We start from the raw sequence: 18,844 nt of genomic DNA, 5'->3' as shown, positions 1-18,844 counted from the left end.
CCAGACCTAGGGATCCTTTGACTCTTCATGTATTGCTGGACCACAGCTCCCATAATCCCTGACCATTGACTATGCAGGCAGGGCCTGATGGGAGTTGGAGTCCAGCTACATTTTGAGGCTGCAGGTTCCCAAACCCTGTCCTAACCAGACATACACAACATACAGTCTAATGCAGTGGTTTTCAACCAGTGTGCCATGGCACCCTAGGGTGCCTTGAATGAAGGTCAGAGGTGCTGCAGGCAACACTGGCCTCTGTCCCTTCCTTCCCTCCCTCCTCTGAGGCCCCCTCGCATCTCTGCCTCCCCAAGACTTGCACAGTCGTTTGTTGCAGCAGCCCTGGCTCCCCTCTCCCTGAGTTTAATGCTTCCCCACTATAGGGAATTCCAGAGTCACCTGGTGGAATTCAGGCAGAATGATTTTGGTTGAATAAGCCATGGCTTGTCAGACCCAAGACTCTGAGCATTTTTTTGTGCCTTTGTTCCTCCTTTTCTAATGTCAACATTTCCTGTTGCATCTCTACCAGGAAACTGGGGCTACATGCCACAATCATAAATCAAGATCTGTTAGATAAAACTTTGACTCTCTTATCCTGCAAACACACACCTAGCAAATGTACCTAGCTTATTATGCAGCTCATTTTGTACAGGTGGTTTTGCCTTTTTTCCACCAAAGTTGCATATCTCTGAGAGAAGTAGAGGTGATACTTAGCAAGTTCACCGCACACTTCAGCTAATGTTCAGGTGGACTTACCAGTGTGATTTCTCTGCAAGCAGTAACCTTGGTGTTGATGTGGGGCAAATGCAAAACATGAGGTTGCAATACAAGTAAGTCAGCCTAAACTTTTACAGGAAGAATTTAGCCCAAGGCCCTCATTTTTGGTGGTAGCCTCCTGTCAATCATTGCATCTGGTTCTGTCTTGAGTTTTGTGACTGCTTTTTAGATAGGGATTCTGAATCACTGGAGGTCCCAAGCGATAGACACACTTCATCGTGAAAAAGAGTAATGAAAATTTGTGGAATGAGATCATGGGTAGATGAACTTCCGTTGTAATAAGAGCACTTGCTTAGTGAATTCAGTGTAAAATCTCATTTTCTTCTCCTTCCAAGTCCTTGATACTCATCCCTAGTCAGTGAACAGTGAAATTCAGGATTGCATTTTGGAAAAGACTTGCACACAACACTGGACAAATTATGTTTGGTCCTGTTGCAGGTTTTATGTGAGTGCTTCTCCAGTGGCTGATTGAAGAACATAATGCAATGGTGTACTGAACAATATTTTAGTTTTCAAATAGTTAAGGTTCAAATGCTGGCTACATGGGAATAAGCCTCGTTGAAGTCCACAGGACTTTATTCCAAGTAAACTTGCATAGGCTTGTGCTATATGTGTGATGGATGTTTTGAACATAAATACGTTTATTAGCAGTGCAGGTGTACTCGGAGTTAAGTCTCATTTCCCAGGTTTACTGCTGGCCTACGAGTGCAGAGAATTGCAGTGTAAGAGAACAAAAGGTTTTCATGTATGTGTAGATACTTACATTGTAGCAAGAGTGTGAGATTTAACAGAGATAATACAGTTTTAAACAGTTCATTTAATATTTCAACTGAAGAGTCAAATTCCTTTTTAAAAAAACAACAACCAACAATGTAAGTTCAGTACACACACAGTACACCGTGTCCCCATTTGTATGTAATGTTAAAATGTTGTTTATTTTAAGTCATGGTTTAATTTGAAGAAGCCATTGCAAACTACTCAGAAGTTCCCACTTCACTCCTCCGCTGCTCGTATATGTGCCATACCAGGAGGAAAACAAACCAGAAGCTGGCTTAATGTTAAATCTGAACCAGCACTCGTGGTTTGTTTCTCTCGAAACAAACCGTGAGCAGAAGCCAATGTTTGTTCTTGGCTTACCATGTGTGGTTTCTTTAGAGGAAACAGACCACGAGTGCTGGTCCCCATGTTATGCTAAGTCAATCTCTGACTTGCTTCCCTCTTGCCCCACCCGCATAATCGATCACAGGACACAACGCACACATCCCATTTGAATGGCAACTTGGGGGGGGGGGGGCTCAAATATTTTATTAAGAGGGCTGAAGGGACCTCGGCCCCTAGGAGTTGGCTCCCATGGTCAGTACCCAACAAGACATGAGCCTCCAAGTGTTCAGGTTTTAGGATCTGCAAAGTAGGGTTAATGGTTGAAGAGGAACTGGCATGGTTTGAGTGGCCAGGTGGCAAATAATTTACAGTGGTACTTTGGCTCTCAAACTTAATCCGTCCCAGAAGTCGGTTCCAAAACCAAAGTGTTCCAAAACCAAGGCACGCTTTCACATAGAAAGTAATACAAAACAGATCAATCCGTTCCAGACTTTTAAAAACAACCCCTAAAACAGCAATTTAATATGAATTTTACTATCTAACAAGACCATTGATCCATAAAATGAAAGCAATAATCAATGTACTGTACTGAAAAAGAAATTAGACAGTATTGTAGATGATAACAATTTAAATTAATTTTTTTTCCTGATGATAGTCATAGTTTGGATGGGGGGCTTTTATCCATTTCCACAGTCAATCAATCAATCAATCAATCAATCAGTACCTGAACTGGGTTCCACACAGTTACAAAAACAAATTAACCAAAAAAGCCTCAAAAACACAAAATGAATAGCAAAAACAAAAGCATCAAACTTAATCCGTTCTGGAAGTCCGTTTGACTTATGAAATGTTTGAAAACCAAGGTGCAGCTTCTGATTGGTGCAGGCGCCCTGGAAACAATAGTCGTTCGGCTTCCGAAAAACATTCAAAAACCGGAACACTTCCGGGTTTTCGGTGTTTGGGAACCAAGGTACCGCTGTAGTCCAAGATAAGGAAAAAAGCCAGATTCAGTGGGTTGTAACAGGCAGGGACTGGACTCCAAAAGTGAAGTTGGCAAGGTCCTCTCTAATAGTTGAGCTGCTCCTATTGCACAGCCCAGTATTGAGGCTAGTGCTTTATCAGGCCATCTGGATAGTCTCTGCAGAGAGCTGAAACAATACTGCAATAGCTGACAGGATCAGAGCCTCGGCAAATATGGTAGCATCCTGGAGGTTCAGAGCTAAGTCTGCCAGACTGGGCTGTTGTGGCACAGGAAATTAAGGTGCCAGACTCTTGTCTACTGGAATCCTGGGTTGCAGCAGTTACATGGCACCTTAATGTGGATGAATTGATCTGTTTTTACAGGGGAATGTTCTGTGGGTGAATGCCTTCCCCTTCTTCTGTTTAGCCAGCACATGGCAGAACAAGGCTATCACCAAGGTGGAGCTGCATTAGTAAATTGCAGCCTGGGTACGGCAGCTGTATTGATTTTGGTAGAACCCACTCCCAGTGGTATTGCTGATCACTTCCCTTTTGTATATGCTGAATCATTAGAATATCATATGTTTATATGTTCTGGGTATACAGGTTTAACTTGGTTAGCATGGAAACTGACCATGTGTCACCTGTAGCCTTTTTCACTAGGCATGTCAGAAGTTTTATTGAAACTTGACTCTGAGGCTGATTGTGATGATCAGTTTGCTAATGAATTTGATCACTGTTCTTTGTGGAAATATCTAATCTTTCAAAACTCATCATTTTGCTGTACGTTTCTGTTCCATCTAGCCACAGTCCTTCAAAAGCATGCTATGTCAGTTGTTCAATAAGGAGGATTCTGAATTATTATGCCATATTATACCAAATTTCACATACAACTACATTTTTTATTTGGACTTTATTAGTTTTTCTTTTCCCCCTGCTAATTGTAATGAGCTTCACCAAAAGCTCCAGTGATGATTTAAATACAGTGGTACCTTGGGTTAAGTACTTAATTCGTTCCGAAGGTCTGTTCTTAACCTGAAACTGTTCTTAAGCTGAAGCACCACTTTAGCTAATGTGGCTTCCCTCTGCTACTGTGCTGCCACCACACGATTTCTGTTCTCATCCTGAAGCAAAGTTCTTAACCCGAGGTACTATTTCTGGGTTAGTGGAGTCTGTAACCTGAAGCATATGTAACCTGAAGCGTATGTAACCTGAGGTACCACTTTACTTTGTTTAATGATCTATGTTGGGTATGATTTATATAAATCACATTATAGTTTTCCTTTCCTTTCCTTTATTTTGCCTTCCACATGCTATTCTAAACTCCTAAATGTTGACAGGTTGCCATTCCCTGTAGCTTCATGTGTGCTCTTTTTCTCTCTACAGCTTCCCTTATTTGTTGACTTGTGTCATTCCAAACAATATTCTACTAGTGGGAGCTTCATTCTTAGTGCAAATCCAATGGGCGCCTTGCATTTGCTCCAGATCTCTTACCACAACAGCTGTTATTATTATATATTGTTATTCTCAGTAACAATTAAGGTTATGCATTGCTGCTTACGGAATGTTGCTCTCAAACTGTATGTTGAAATCTCACACATTACCTTCTCTTTCCAGAAGTGCCTAGCTGCCATTCCATTTACATGAGGCAAGAAGGCTTCCTGGCTCACCAAAACAGAACAGAAGGTATGTAAGTGTGTATGTGTGTGTGTGTAGTTCTGTTTTGTCCATAAGCAAAATTTAGGTATCCACATAATAAAAAAGCGGAACATGGTGCTGCCTTTGAAACCCTATTCTCATAAAGGTTATAAATAAGGATGGTTATAATCATGCATTTATTTATTTTTTCCTTTTGCAGAACAGGCACCAGAAAGCTCTAGGAGAAATTCTGGAGCTTGCATGTCTTTTCTAACATAGGAAAAATATGTTTAAATTGCAGCACACTTTCCTTCATGTACAGCCATGTTGTGATTACCTGAAGGCACACATCTGAACTGGCAATTTAAGCCCATCCCTTAAGATATAGCCTTGAGACAGCAAAAAACTAGTGCCTCTTTGAAGCTATAAACCCATCAGCAAGGGGTACTGATTTTTATTTTGAAGTGAGAACACATAAAGACTAGGCTTTCCTTGACCACTTCTCTCTGTGTGGAGAAGCACTGTACACAGTGTAGAGTACATGCAAATTCTCACCCATGGTGATTTCCTCAAGGATCAACCTTCTTGGCAAAGCAAACATGTCACCGTGGGTTTTTCTGGTTTTCAAGACCATGAGCAGCTATACTGTGTGTCTCCTCCCACACACACTCTCATGTATGCATCTGAGCCTCTTCTGGTAACTTCTCATGGCAAGGCCATAGTACCGGACAGAGTGATGGGGTCGTGCTGCTCACCTGAACCTCCTGCAACTATGATTTTGCTGCATACCAGGATGGGTCAGCGGGGTCTGGTGCTCCTGCCAGCACATTTGGATAGCTGCCGCCTTGCCTCTGCTACGTTCCTCCTGGTATGCAACAGCAACACAATCAGAGGGTGGTGTGATGAGCAGCTAGGCTTGTGGCCGATTGCTTGGAAAATTCAGTTGATGCATGAAGCTTCCCATTTCTGCCTTTTTTTGACTGGGCAGAACCACTGCTTTAAGAATATGCAGCAGTGGGGATTCTCTAATGGTGGAGGCTGGTATTTTGCACAGGACTTTCCATTACTAATGCATTCTCTTGTTTGGAACAACAACAACAAAAGGACTAACACAACATACACACGTACCTTTACTGCTTAGTTTTAATGGGGATGCCTGCTTTAAATTGGTGACCCTTCCCCCCCCCCATTCTGCTTGGTAAATACGTTTCTCTTTCTCCTAAAAAATTCCAGGTTGTATGTATGAAAAGGGGCCGAGACAGTTTTACGATGACACCTGTGTTGTTCCAGAGAAATTTGACGGTATGTTAGATGCCTGTGTGTTTGTGTCTCTTCGCGCGGAGAGCTGGAACCGTAAACGAGTCGTTTCTTTTTCCTCGATAGATAGTAAAAATGAAATGAAAGGTTAGCAGCATTCTGACTCCAGGCCATTTAATAGACCATTTGTCGCATGTCCAACCAAAGACTGACCTTTCCCTCCAGAAACCAAAGACTGCTTTTCAATAAGATGTCATTCTATTTTTGCTAGCAAGAGATTCTGTACGCAGAGACAAGATAAAGCACTGTCGTTCTGGCTGTTCTGAGAAGTAATAGGAGGATTTCCATTGCACTGATGATCACATACAGCTTGTTATTAGAGATTTATTGAAAGCTGATCCTTTAATTAACGAAGCAGAACAGAAAGCAGCTACTCTGGATTTACTGATGACTAATGCAAACTCTTGTCTTTTTTTATCCATGAAGAGATGAATTATGGAACACAAGTGCCACCGAGCTATTCAGGGGTTTCTGTGTGTTTAAAGAGAAAGCTGTGCTTTGTTGAACGTTGCATTAGTTTGCTTAATGAAGCTGATGCCTAAAGAGCAGAATGTATAATATCCGTTTATTTTTTCTGAAAACGTTCTTGGGGATGGCTAACTAGTATCAAATGGCTTATGAAACAAAACATAGCCTCCTCATTATTAGCTATAAATCCAGCGTGTATTCTGTGGGGAGAAGCGCTAATGAGGTTAATGTTGCTTTTGTAGCCAAAGGAATTTGGACCGGTGTTCCTTCTCACAGTAATTGTGCCACTCTCCAGCTTTTGGGGGAGTTTGGTTTGCAAAACAAACAGCTAATTGATTTAGTTGCAGGTATGGTGTCATATCCATACTGGTACAGAGCTAAAAATAATTTAGGCAATGTTAGTTATTGCTGCCAAAGAGTGAAGACAGGCATAAAATGAAAATGGGGCTTGCAGCTGGAAAGACGTGTGTGGATGCCATTTTGGAGCTGAGCTCAGCTGTCAGGCTTGCTCCCACCTGCCAGTCCACTGCTACTATCTTCAGCTGAGGACAGTGAAAAAAGCACTCTGCAGCCAGGTGCCTGAGATGCGAAAAGGTCATTCCACTCCCTCCGTCTCCTCCCTCCCTCCCTCCCTCCCTCCCTCCCCCCTCCCTTCCTTCCTTTACTTTGCGCAGGGGTCGCCTTTCACCCTTCCGCCCATTCTGCTGGGGAGTAAATTTCCACCAAGCTCTGAAGGGAAGGGAGGAAGTGATGCAATATTCCTTCATCCTAGCCATCCAGTTGCAGGGTGCTCAGTTAATTTTTCCCTACTAGAACAGGTGGAAGAGGTGGTTAGCAGCAGGAGGAGGCAAGACCAATGGCTGAATTCATGTGTTATTTATTTCACTGGTATGCACCACCTGTCTTTCACATATGGGCCTGGGCTTATGGTATTTGTTTTGTTTCTTTTTTATTTATTTTATTTATATACCACCCTTCACCTGAAGATCACAGGGCAGTTTGCAGCATGAAAATACAAAATGAAAACACAAAACACATAACGTAATGACACAGACAAACAAAAACCCAATAAACCCTTTCCCCAGAAAACAAAATTAAAAGACCATAGATTGTTTAATTGGCCAATGGCCTGGTTTGTTTGTTTGTTTAATTTATATGGTGCAGGTATGGAGTGCACTGTGGGGGTTGTCTTCTTTTTCTGCTATTAGAATTATTGTTATAATAAGCGTGACATAAGCTCTTTTGTGCTAGGGGGGCAAATTGAGCCTTCCTCTGTGGGCTGGAGATTATTCCACATCTTCATGGTGCCCAGAGCTGGAAAATTTACTTATTTTATTTTCATACAGTTATGTTACATATTAGTGGCAGGATTTGAATGCCAGAGTTCAACATGTACTACCCTTTTTTTGATACTGAACTGCTGTATCTAAAAGACCATATTCCCTCCTAAGAACCTGCTCAGGTTTTTTCCCCTTGAATGCTCACAGTTCAAACAAGAAAATATAGAATATCTATATATCTCTATATTTATCTATCTATCCATCCATCTATCTATCATCTATATCTATCTATCTATCTATCTATCTATCTATCTATCTATCTATCTATCTATCTATCATCTATCTATCTATCATCTATCTATCTATATCTATCTAATCTATCTAAATTTATTATGGCTCTGTCTTTTTCTTGACAACAGCTCAAAGTGGCTTGCAGATGAAATAAGAACAGCTAAAAACATAGGGGTGGGGGGAACAGGGACCTGTTAGTCTTTGATTCACTAATGTTAATGAATTGATTTTACTAACAGCTTGGAAGGGTTCCGACATGAAATGTTAGTTGGGATGGGGCATACCTGCTTCTGAATCATATTCTGGATTCTCTTCACCCAGTGGAGGTGGCACTTCTCTGCACAATTTAAAAATTAGTTTTCCTATCCATTTTAGAACTGATTTTGCTAACATAAGGCTGACACATCTATATGCAGATGACTTTCCTGAAAGTCAGCCTGGTACTCTGGGAATTCAACATATGTTAACTATGGTGTTTTTTTTAGCAGCTCATATTGCCTTTTTTTTTTTTCCTGGAGTGCCAGACCCTGGAGTCCTAGTTTTTTGTTTTCTTTTGGCTTCTACTGCAAATTTCCCATTTAGCAATGAGGACATGTCTGGCTCTTGCATATATGGTTAAATATCACCAAATATAATGTAAAGTAAGGGTGTGAAACTGGATCCAACTAGCACTCTGGGTCCTTCTTTTCTCTCCCCGCACCGTAAACTGAGGGAAGAGTTTAACAGTTGAGCTGGGCTGCCCATCAGCCAATCACAATAGTCTTGGGTGACCCATTTTTGCATAGTGCTGTTCACAGGTTCATGAGCCACAGATATGCTGATTGGTGCCTGCAAGCCCCCTTTTGGCCCAAACATATATTTACCTGCCCCATAAAGGTGTAGGGCAGGTGGACATGGCTTGGTCAAAACAGCAACAGAGGCCTATCTGGGCTGCAAGCTGCTTTAAAATAATGTAAGTTGGCAAGACAGAAGAATTAATTTAGCTTTCAGAAATACTCATTCGCTCCTCCTGTACTCTATTCTGCATGTGCAGGAGCTATATGTCTGTGTCCCTCTCAAGACATATCACAACACTTTGTGGAATGCTTAGACGTGAAGACATAAAGTCATGAAGTCATGAAGTATCAACCCTTTGTGCTATCCAAAGGGTGGGTCAAAGAACAGCAGACAGTAGCAAAGGATTGGCTCAATAACATTTGGAACATTGAATTCTACTCCTCTACTTAAGAATCAGATTTTCAGTCATTCTTTAATCTGTTTACAGATTCCTCAGATGTAAACAGCAATAAGGATCTAATTGAAAGAAGGGCACTTAAATAGCAATATTTCTATTTGGTTCAAAACAATAGGGGTGCTAGCATGTTTGTAAGCGTATTGTTGTGAATAGCCTTCTTTTGCCTATACTGTATGAACAGGATTACTGTAAAGTTGTTATGTACCATAGCACAGGGCTTCAGGATGCTTTTTATATAGATTCTGTACTTTGCATCAAAGTGGGAAATAATGCATTTTTGCTCAAAGATCAGGCATTGCAGTCATCGTTAGTGGGGGGGGGGGATTGTAATCTTACTTCTGAGCTTTTCAGCTGACAATTCTGTGAGCTTCTCAGTGAGATTATATTAAAAACTGTCTTCTGTTGAGCATTTGAGTTTTGTTGGCTTTTTTCCCTGCTGGGGACAACTTATGATAAATTTTCAGATTGCTCTTGTTTTGCCTTAGCAATTGATATAGTGTTTTTCAAAAGAATTGCTAATGCACAGCTAAACCATGCTAAATATGAACCCATTTTGCATGCAAGTCCAATATGCCAAAGAGGAACTTGTCTATCCGCAGGATTTGCATACCCATACCCATACGTACATAAAGCTCACGCTGTTTAAGTCCTAGTCAAATACTCTGTCAAATTTTTCTTAGAAGAATTTGCATGCTAAAGGCACTTCAGTCATAGGGTTTTGCAGATATATAAATCATACATTGCGTTTCCAAATGAGGGATTGTACAAAGTACTGTATACAAATGGAGTCCCTCAAATACTTAAGTGGTTATAAAAGCGGGTCACGGTCTTTCAAAGCTAAGTCTTGCGTGATGTTTGCAAGTTGGTTTTGCATGGATTGGGAATGGGACAAACAAGTGAGACAGCAATTAATTTTGCCGCTTTTGGAAGACTCGTATTTGGCTAAGTTGATAGTGATTTATTAATTGCTTTGTGTACCCTGTACCCATATCTTGTGTGCTGGACCATTGCCAAAAGGATACTCAGTACTGTAGGCTAGAGGAACATGGATTCCTTTGCTGCAGGTGTTGGCTTGTGTTGATACTTGATGTGACAAATTGAGTCTCATTAAGCTCTGTTTCGTTTTGTGTAGGTGATATCAAGCAGGAGCCAGGAATGTACCGTGAGGGGCCCACATACCAGCGACGGGGCTCCCTTCAGCTGTGGCAGTTTTTGGTTGCCCTCCTTGATGATCCGTCAAACTCACACTTCATTGCTTGGACTGGCCGAGGGATGGAATTCAAGCTGATCGAACCGGAAGAGGTGAGCATCATCTCTCTTGGAATGCGTGTGAAGGTTTTGGCTGAAGAGCATTGATGCCTTGTTCTGTTGAAGTATACTTTTCCTTCTCAAAATAGAAGCTAGTACGTTTATGCCGCAGTGGACTTTGAAGATAGGTTCCCATGGGACACTCAAACACTGGAAGGGAGAGCTGGAAAAAGGGCAGCCAAAATGATGAAGGGGGTGGAGCAATTCCCCTATAAGGAAAGGTTACAGCACCTCTTTACCTGGGCCCTTGACACCTGAGATATGTGTTTTCAGGACCCAACCTGTTCTTTTGAATGTAACATTTTAACTGTTTTAATTCTGAATTTTACATTGTTGTACCGCATTGTTGTACCTGCTGGTGAAGGGCAAATAATAAATTGATGGTGATGGGGCTTTTTAGTTTAGAAAAAAGGTGACAGGCATAAATTATGATGCACAGTGGGGAGAAAATTTGTCTCCGTGAGATTCAAGGCCAACTCTGGAACTCACTGCCATAAGACATCACAATGGCCACCAACTTGGATAACTTTAAATTTCTCCTGGTTTCAAAAGCAGCATGCACCTGAAGACCATTTCCTGAGGGTCACGAGTGGGAGATGGCTTTAGTCCTCCTGCTTTCTTGCAAGCTCCCCATAAGCCTTATCTGGTTGGCCACTGGAAACAGGACACTGGACTAGATGGGCCTTCAGTTTGATTCAACAGGGCTCTTCATATATTCCTACATTCTTACAATCTGATTTGTTGAGAAATGTTTCCCTGTCATTAGAGTAGAGCCTCGCAATCTGGTGGGGCCTTGTCCTTGGGAGCATGCATGCCTGGCCCCCCCCAGCTTAGTGAATTGGAATATGCCATCTATCTTGAGATGCATTTTCCTTCCCCTTCGCCAGAAAGGCGTACCAGACCGATCATGTGAATATCAAATATGTCATTGTGCGTATTTGTAGGCTCAGCTACATTGCTGGATCTGGCCAAAGACCCCTCTAGTCTAGCGTTAAATAATCAAATTTATTATTTGCACCCCACCCATCTGGCTCTCCACTTGTGAATCTCAGCAGCTGCTATACAGAAGTAAACTGCCTCCAACACTGGTTAGACTGGTTAGACACTAAAGTTAGAGAGATTCATATTATATATAGAAACAGCAAACTGTCTTTATGGAATGAAAATGTCCCCATTCACACAGAAGGGGCAAAGTATCAAGGTTTGCCAAAAGAGTGTGGTGTGTGTGTGTGTGTGTGTGTGTGTGTAGTATATAACTAAAGGAAAAAAGGCCTCTGTGAGGGCTGAGTATGCTCCTTGGGTATGGCATCTGGACTGACTACTGGAAAGCAGGGAAATGGAATGGAGTATCCTGGAATAAGGCAGAGCTGGAACCTTGTTGCCAGTTCCACTTGTGTTCTGGAATAAATTGCATACTTGAACCCTGAGACTTCTGTATTACAAAACCTTTGGTTTGTAGTTTTGACCTCTAGGTTGCCTTTTCTTTTGTAGAATGCAGCTGCAGGTAAGGCCTGCTTGTTAAATACATTTTAACAAATCGGTGCTAATCTCTTTCTGTGACAGGTGGCACGTCGCTGGGGGATTCAGAAAAACAGGCCAGCCATGAACTACGATAAACTTAGCCGTTCTCTTCGTTATTATTATGAGAAGGGAATCATGCAAAAGGTGAGCCGTTAATGTGGTGTTAAATATTTCACTGGAATGTTGCATCTATAAACTGGGTTTATAAGGGCAAAGCTGTTGTAAATTGCCTTGTTCTGAAATTGTTACCAATATTAGGGAAGTGCTGCAAACCTTTTAAGATTTTTATCTGCTATGAAATGGAGGTTTTTCTTTCTCTTAATGCAGAATCTATGGGCCCACATGTAGAATTTCACCACCACACTGGTGAAAATTCAAAAATCGCACATTCTGTATTGGATTTGAAATCTACCCGTTTGTATCTTCTTAAACACCCTGACAGATTACCCACATTATTTATTTATAGCATTCCTTTATTATTAATATTTTCATCCTATTCTTCCTTCAAGGAGCTCAGGGTTACATGTTGCCCCTTACCCACCAAAGATCCTGTTTTATCCTCATAACAACCTTGTGGGGTAGGCTAGGCTTAGGGAAACAAGAAGCAGGACAAGAAAAAGCCAACTTTGTTCAACACATTTATTTGCATTTCTTAATTTAAAAACATTTGAACTGCTTTTCTTAAAACCAGTCCCAGCTCAAAACCCGTTTAACAATAATCAGTATAGAGAACAAGACTTTGCCTACATGTCAAAATAAAACATTACTAAAGGAGGTCAGTTATAGAATGCACATTTAAAACAGCATAATTAGCAGGAGAAAACATTGCATTTCTGCAGCTGTTGCTGACAGTGGTGGTTTGTGGCAGGTGGCGGCTATGAAAGCTCAAGCTCAATTACCTGGGCCTGCACTAAAAGACCTGCAGCGGGGGGTGCGGGACACCCTGGGTGTCACCACTGAGGGGGTGACAAAATGCTGGGCAGCACTCACCACGGGGCCTGCAGCACACCCGAGCCATGTGTCTCTCCTGCCCAAACAGTCTGCCCGCTGCCTCTCCCCCCCCCAGCTGTAGCGCGGCTGAGTGGGAGGAGGCAGGCAGACTCTGAAGGCCCCACAGTGCACCCGCCCCTATGAGGCCCAGGCACCCGAGCTGCTTCCTCTGCCCCTGGAGACCTGGTGCTTGGCAGAGAAGCAGGGGACTCTGTGACTCTGAGGTGCTGCCCCTGGCAACTCTTCATTTCTGTATACCTGATGGAAAAGCAGATTGAGGGCAGTTTGCCTGGAGCAGAGTGCATCCACACCTCCTTTCCGATCAATCCACACACCCTCATGAACGGTACTTGTATGCAAGACAGAAAGTTAGCTGCTGCACAAGCCCTTGGGCAGAGGACACCTTCCCCTCCCACAAGGCTGTGGTTTGGATTGTTCAAGCGGCACTGCGTATAAAATATCCGAGGCATCTCCAGAAAGATTCCTGGCTGTGTTTCAGCCCTGAATTTGATCTCTGCCATCTTTATACCAGATCAGACAATTGGGCCATCCAGCACGGTTCTGTCTACGGACAGCAGCTCTTCAGGGTTTCAGGCAGGAATCTTTCTGGAGATGCAAGAGCACTCAGGGAGGGATCAGGGCTGTTGAAGGGTGTGGTCTGGGAAGAGTCCCAAGAGAGGCCTAGACCTGTGGTTACTTATTCCAGTTTGATCATGCCATTGCTGCCCGAATAAGGACTGGAATGTGTCCTTCAACTTCAGTAATGTTTCTTGCTTGCCTGAATGGACGATAGAGAGAGGTGCATGAGTGTAAAAGGGGCCTGTGACTTTTCCATACAAAAGTAAGAATCACACCTGCTGCCTCATTCACTCTTGCCTCTGGCCTTGACCACCAGAAGGCTGCCCATGCTTGGATTGAGAAAGGCGATAAAGTGATCATTGCAAAGTGTTGCATTTCAACAGTGCAATTGGTCGATCTCTCATTCCTCTTAACCGGGGTCTTCTGCTTCTCTTGCACATGAGGATGAAACAGTGCATGATCTTGCTGCTGGAAGGAGATTCCACGTCTTCCTCTCACACCCTTTTCCCCACCCCCTTCTCTGACCTTGCCCCTAAGGTTGCTGGAGAAAGATACGTCTACAAATTTGTGTGCGACCCCGAAGCCCTCTTCTCTATGGCCTTCCCGGACAACCAGCGCCCGTTGCTGAAGACCGACATGGAGCGCCATATTAACGAAGAGGACACCGTGCCGCTGTCCCACTTTGACGAGAGCATGGTCTACATGCAGGAAGGAGGCTGCTGCAACACCCACCCTTACAACGAAGGCTATGTATATTAACTGCAGTGACACTGAAGAATCCCACCCCACCCCAAGCTTCTCCTCTTTCATGAGACCAGGAGGAAACCCGAATCCCCTTAAGTTGGTTTTGTAAAAAAATAAAATAAAACACAAACAAACACAAAAAAAAGAATTAAAAAGAATAAAATAGTACTATAAAGGGGCTTTTCCTGTTGCATCACTCCTATGGTCTCCCATGGACAGTGCACTTTATTTGAAAGGGGGAGATTGGGGTCTATTGATTTTATTCTGTGGAACAAGAAGAAAAGGGTGGGTTTGTGTCCCCCCCCCACCTTAAGGTTGGGAATAGAACATACAGGTTTTAAGTACAACGAAGCTGTATCATGTCTGTTTTCTGTTTCATATTGGCTTCAAGATATTGTACAAGTTCTCTGGGTATCCATAGTACAGTTAATTCTAGATGTGATCAATAACCGTTTTGTACACGACTTGGGAAATTCTATTAGCCACAGGCATGGCCCTGACCGGCCACACCCTAGTCTATTTTCTACACCTGGATTTTTTTTTTAAAAAAAAAACCCGAACCAGACCATTTGCTCCAGCTTAGTTCAGTACTGCATGTGCACTGACTTGAGCAGATCTCCAAGGTTTCAGGCCGGAGTCCTTCCCAGTCCTACAAGAAAGTGCTTAGGGATCGGACCTGGAGCATAGTGCATGCAAAGTGTGGGCTCTGCTGCTGACCTGTGGACCAGTTTTGGAAGCTGCAGAATTAGATAGGAGCTAGAAGTGCTAGTGCACCTTTCTGGTTTTGTTTTTCAAAAGGCATATTTGGGAGGGGGGGTTGTTTTCCCCCTCTGTTTTTTTTAAAATGTTTCTACATATCGTTTCTGTTGCCTTGTGCTCGTTAATGGCTCATTAAGGAAGGCATTCAGGGTGGAATGGAGAGCACTATTCCTGGCTTGAAACGGATTGTGGTTTCGCTCCTTGTATCTGGTGCCATCTTGCTATGCAAGTACAGCGAATGTAAAGCCTTTTAGCCTTTTCCAGAGCCACCTGAGTACAGTAATGCCATGTGCTGAACCATTCTGGATATTATTTCAAGACTGAAAACAGAATTGTGATCACAGAGGAAGAAGTCGCATTGTGTCCTTCCATTTACTTTTATTCATAAATAAGTTATTTAATCGATAGGAATTAACTGTACTAGGTCACATATCTCATGCTGTTTAGACCACAGCAAGCACTCCTTGAGCAAAATATCCAATACACGAAAATAGGTACTCTAGTAATGTTTTTTTTTTTTAGACATGGTACCCATTAATATGCATTTAAAACTTTTACTGCTGTGTTGCGTTGATAACCTATATACATACTAGATAATGCTAATGCTTCTGCTGCTGTCTTTTTTTCTGTAATATTCTCTTTGCTGAATTTACTATGCCCATTTATAAGCAATGCTGTAACTACAGGTAGCATTTCAGGACAAAATAGATGACTTGAACCATTTATTGCTTAGGAAAAAAATAGCTTATGCCACAGCTGTTCTATAAGCAGCTTTTACACGCATTGAGAAATGAATAGTAAGCTTCAGCTTGCTAAGAGGAGCTCTGCAGAACATTTTATACCTTTCAGTGGAGCCGAGACTTATACAAAGCGTCAAAGAATACAATGACTTTGCTGTATGATGTTGTAGTGCTGGCACTGATGCTATCAATCAAACTTTTGTTTTTTGGACACTAAATGTAAATGTGATCAGATACGTTTGGGAGACGATTTAAAGGTTTTTCTGATTTTTTTTTACAATGTTTTTAATTTTTTAATTTTGAGAAGGGTAATAGTGAAAGCAAGAAACACCTTATTCTACATATAAAAAGAGAGAGAGAGAAAGTTTTAAATATTTATGAACACCTTTTCTGAAACGTTGAGTTTCCTAGTTTGAAAAGGATAGAAATGAGATTTGAGCTGTCCAGTGAGTATTTAAGCAGTATCTTCCAAGTATCTCCCCCCCCCCCCCCACATGCCCATCTTTCCCAGATGCTAACAACTTTGGAGCAAAAGGAAATTGAGAATGGGACTCCATAATCGTTAGCCTCAGAAATAATGTTTCATTGTAAATGACATGATATCAAAGAAGCCTTGAGGTAGAGATTTACTTTGCACTGTGTGTCGGTCAGGAAACCAGTGCAGTTATACATGATTTATTATGCAATTCATTTCAAAGTAACAAGTGTTAGCCACTATAAACCACAGTTACGGAAAAGCACACTGGATATGCGTCTTAATACACCTAGAAGCATAAGATATCTTAATAGGTGCATGTGTACAAATCCAGGGCATTCAACCCCCTAGAGAAACCTCAATAGGAAGCCTTTTACCTTATTCCCACTAATAATCAATAGCCCTAATGCTCCAATTGACAAATAAGAGAACAGACAAAAAGCACCCATTGGTGCAGACTAGAACCTTTAAACCAGGGGTATGGAGCTCTGTAGCTCTTCAGATGATGTTGGATTCCAACTCCCATCAGCTCCAGCCACTTTGGCCAAGAGTCAGCTTGTCTATAGGCCAAACCTAGCTATAATACAGGAGGGGCCAATTTTTAAGGTGGGGAACCTTTATACATGAATAGGTTGGATTACAACTCCTAGCACTCCTGATAATTGGGCATACTGGCTGGGGCTCACGGAGACTGAAGAAGTATAGTGTGGGGTAGGGAACTCTTAAGGTAGTCGTTATTTTCAATGAAATAGAACCCCTTTGAATGAAAAGTTATTTGAATGCTTTCGATTCCATCAATATTGGCATGCAGCATTTATTGTCAGGAAGAGATGTATATTTGGTGAATGGGGCGGGTGGTTTAAAAGAAAAAGAAGCCTAACATTAATTCAAATGTCTAATACTATTTTTTACAAAATTATATATACTGTATAAGGTAGTGATTCACTGAAGAAAATAGGCACTTCACCCACCATTGAATGAATTTGTGGGGTGGATGGGTGGGGAAAATGGTACAAAAAGATGTTATATGGAATTGATTAACCCTTTTGAAACTGTACCTTTTAAAAGAGTTTATTTTAAGTTCTGTTTTTATTCCACATTTTCCAGGTAGATTAATAAATCTGGCAGCTGATTTCTGAAAGGTGGTGGTTTGGATTTCTCGTGGTGTTTATGTATGTTCATTCACTCTTTCATCGATTCAAGACAACTAAACCATTTTCTGGAGCAGCATCTGGAACAGCAACACCACTTACTGACTCAGGAACAATGGGAGCCAATTGATCATGTGCACTTAAATGTCAAAAATGCACCCCATAGCACACCCTGGCACAACTAGCCATGCATAAATACCATTTCAAGCACAACTAGAGTTGGACCATGGCAAGAAAATAAGAAAGAGTGAATTTGATGACCATCAGAAATGGTCTAATCATGGTTCTTGAATGATCTGAACAGCGCCTTTCCTTTAGATGGGTGAAATAATGTTTAGATGGGTGATATAGTGTAGGGTTGCCATATTTCAAAAAGTGAAAATCCAGAGACAAAAAACAACCCTAAAATAGAGTTCTCCAGTAAAACCTTTAGACCTAGAAGAAAAGCATTTTACAGAGGTACGGCCTGTCTTAAAAAGAAAGCAGGTTAAATATTTAAAAACATATTATGTAAAACGTATAATATCAAATTGCATAAAGCATGTTCAAAGGAGGCAATTTAAGAGCAGTATACTCTGAAGTCAGTTGGACAATGGCACTCTTATCTGGAGTACAACTTTGGGCCCACGGATGACATATCGGCAACCCCATAAGTTCTCATTTTGTCACATCAACATCCTTTGTTCACTAAGAAGTACTACTTTGTAGTACCATGGGACAATCAGTTTAGAAAAGTGCTTGGTTTCTTTAAACACCTATGCATACTTTTGGGGGGAAGATGTTCAAATAATTAAAGCAATGTGGTAATTAGGAAAAAATACTACAATGAAAAAGGAAGAATAGAGAAATCATGCGGTGGGTAAACAGCTATATGGTGAATAAGGAGAGGTCAAGGCTTGTAGTGGGCAGACTGAGAGAAATGAGGGCTGGGTTGTAATGCGGGGAAGATTAGGAAAAAAAAATCGGGAGAGGTCAGGCTACAAGTTGAATGTATAAATAACTCAGAGGACTTAGCCACTGAAAGATAGTTTGCTTCCCTGTGGCATGGAAAGCTAATGACTCTAGAGTCAAGCCCAGAGGGGAAGAAGGAAGTTGGATAGCACTGGTTTATCATCTGAAACTGTTGCCTGTCAGAGTCAAATAGGGGTATAATTTTATAGTATCATTCTAAGAGCTCCTGATAACTGAAGATCAACCCTCAGGTGGTCAGTGTTCATTACCTGGAATAGGAAAAGGCTTTTGAGCAAGATCTGATAGAAGATAATCCCACATTGATGTATACGGCTAACTGCAAGAAACAAGATCTGATCTATGATATTTAGCCTTCCATCCAATTATTTCAGTTCCATTACATTTTGTGCTTTGGATCCTGCAGGACCTCACTTATCTCCCATGGTTTTCAACATCTACATAAACTTCTATGGGAGGTCATCTTGGGATTTTGGGGGTGAGGGTAAGGTGTCATCGCTATAAAGTAACGGTAAAGGGACCCCTGACCATTAGGTCCAGTCGTGGCT

The 18,844-nt window shown here is 41.8% G+C and overlaps 1 protein-coding gene across 6 annotated transcripts in view; it reads left to right on the top strand.

Moving 5' to 3' along the window:
- The window catches only part of ETV1 (ETS variant transcription factor 1), a 90,556-nt gene extending 73,239 nt beyond the window's left edge, over positions 1 to 17,317 (top strand). For all 6 annotated transcript variants that reach the window (XM_083705358.1, XM_083705357.1, XM_083705359.1 and 3 more), the window contains 5 exons: positions 4,450 to 4,518; positions 5,704 to 5,772; positions 10,193 to 10,362; positions 11,932 to 12,033; positions 13,996 to 17,317. In XM_083705358.1, the coding sequence (XP_083561484.1) occupies positions 4,450 to 4,518; positions 5,704 to 5,772; positions 10,193 to 10,362; positions 11,932 to 12,033; positions 13,996 to 14,217 (632 nt within the window). In that variant the 3' untranslated portion in view covers positions 14,218 to 17,317. The remainder of the gene's footprint in view (positions 1 to 4,449; positions 4,519 to 5,703; positions 5,773 to 10,192; positions 10,363 to 11,931; positions 12,034 to 13,995) is intronic.
- The last annotated feature ends 1,527 nt before the right edge of the window (positions 17,318 to 18,844 follow it).

This window comes from Podarcis gaigeae (assembly GCF_964106915.1).
Source record: "Podarcis gaigeae genome assembly, chromosome: 12".
In the NCBI taxonomy this organism is placed as follows: Eukaryota; Metazoa; Chordata; class Lepidosauria; order Squamata; family Lacertidae; genus Podarcis; species Podarcis gaigeae.
The sequence above is the reverse complement of the archived record's forward strand: the minus strand, read 5'-3'. Positions and strand labels throughout refer to the sequence as shown.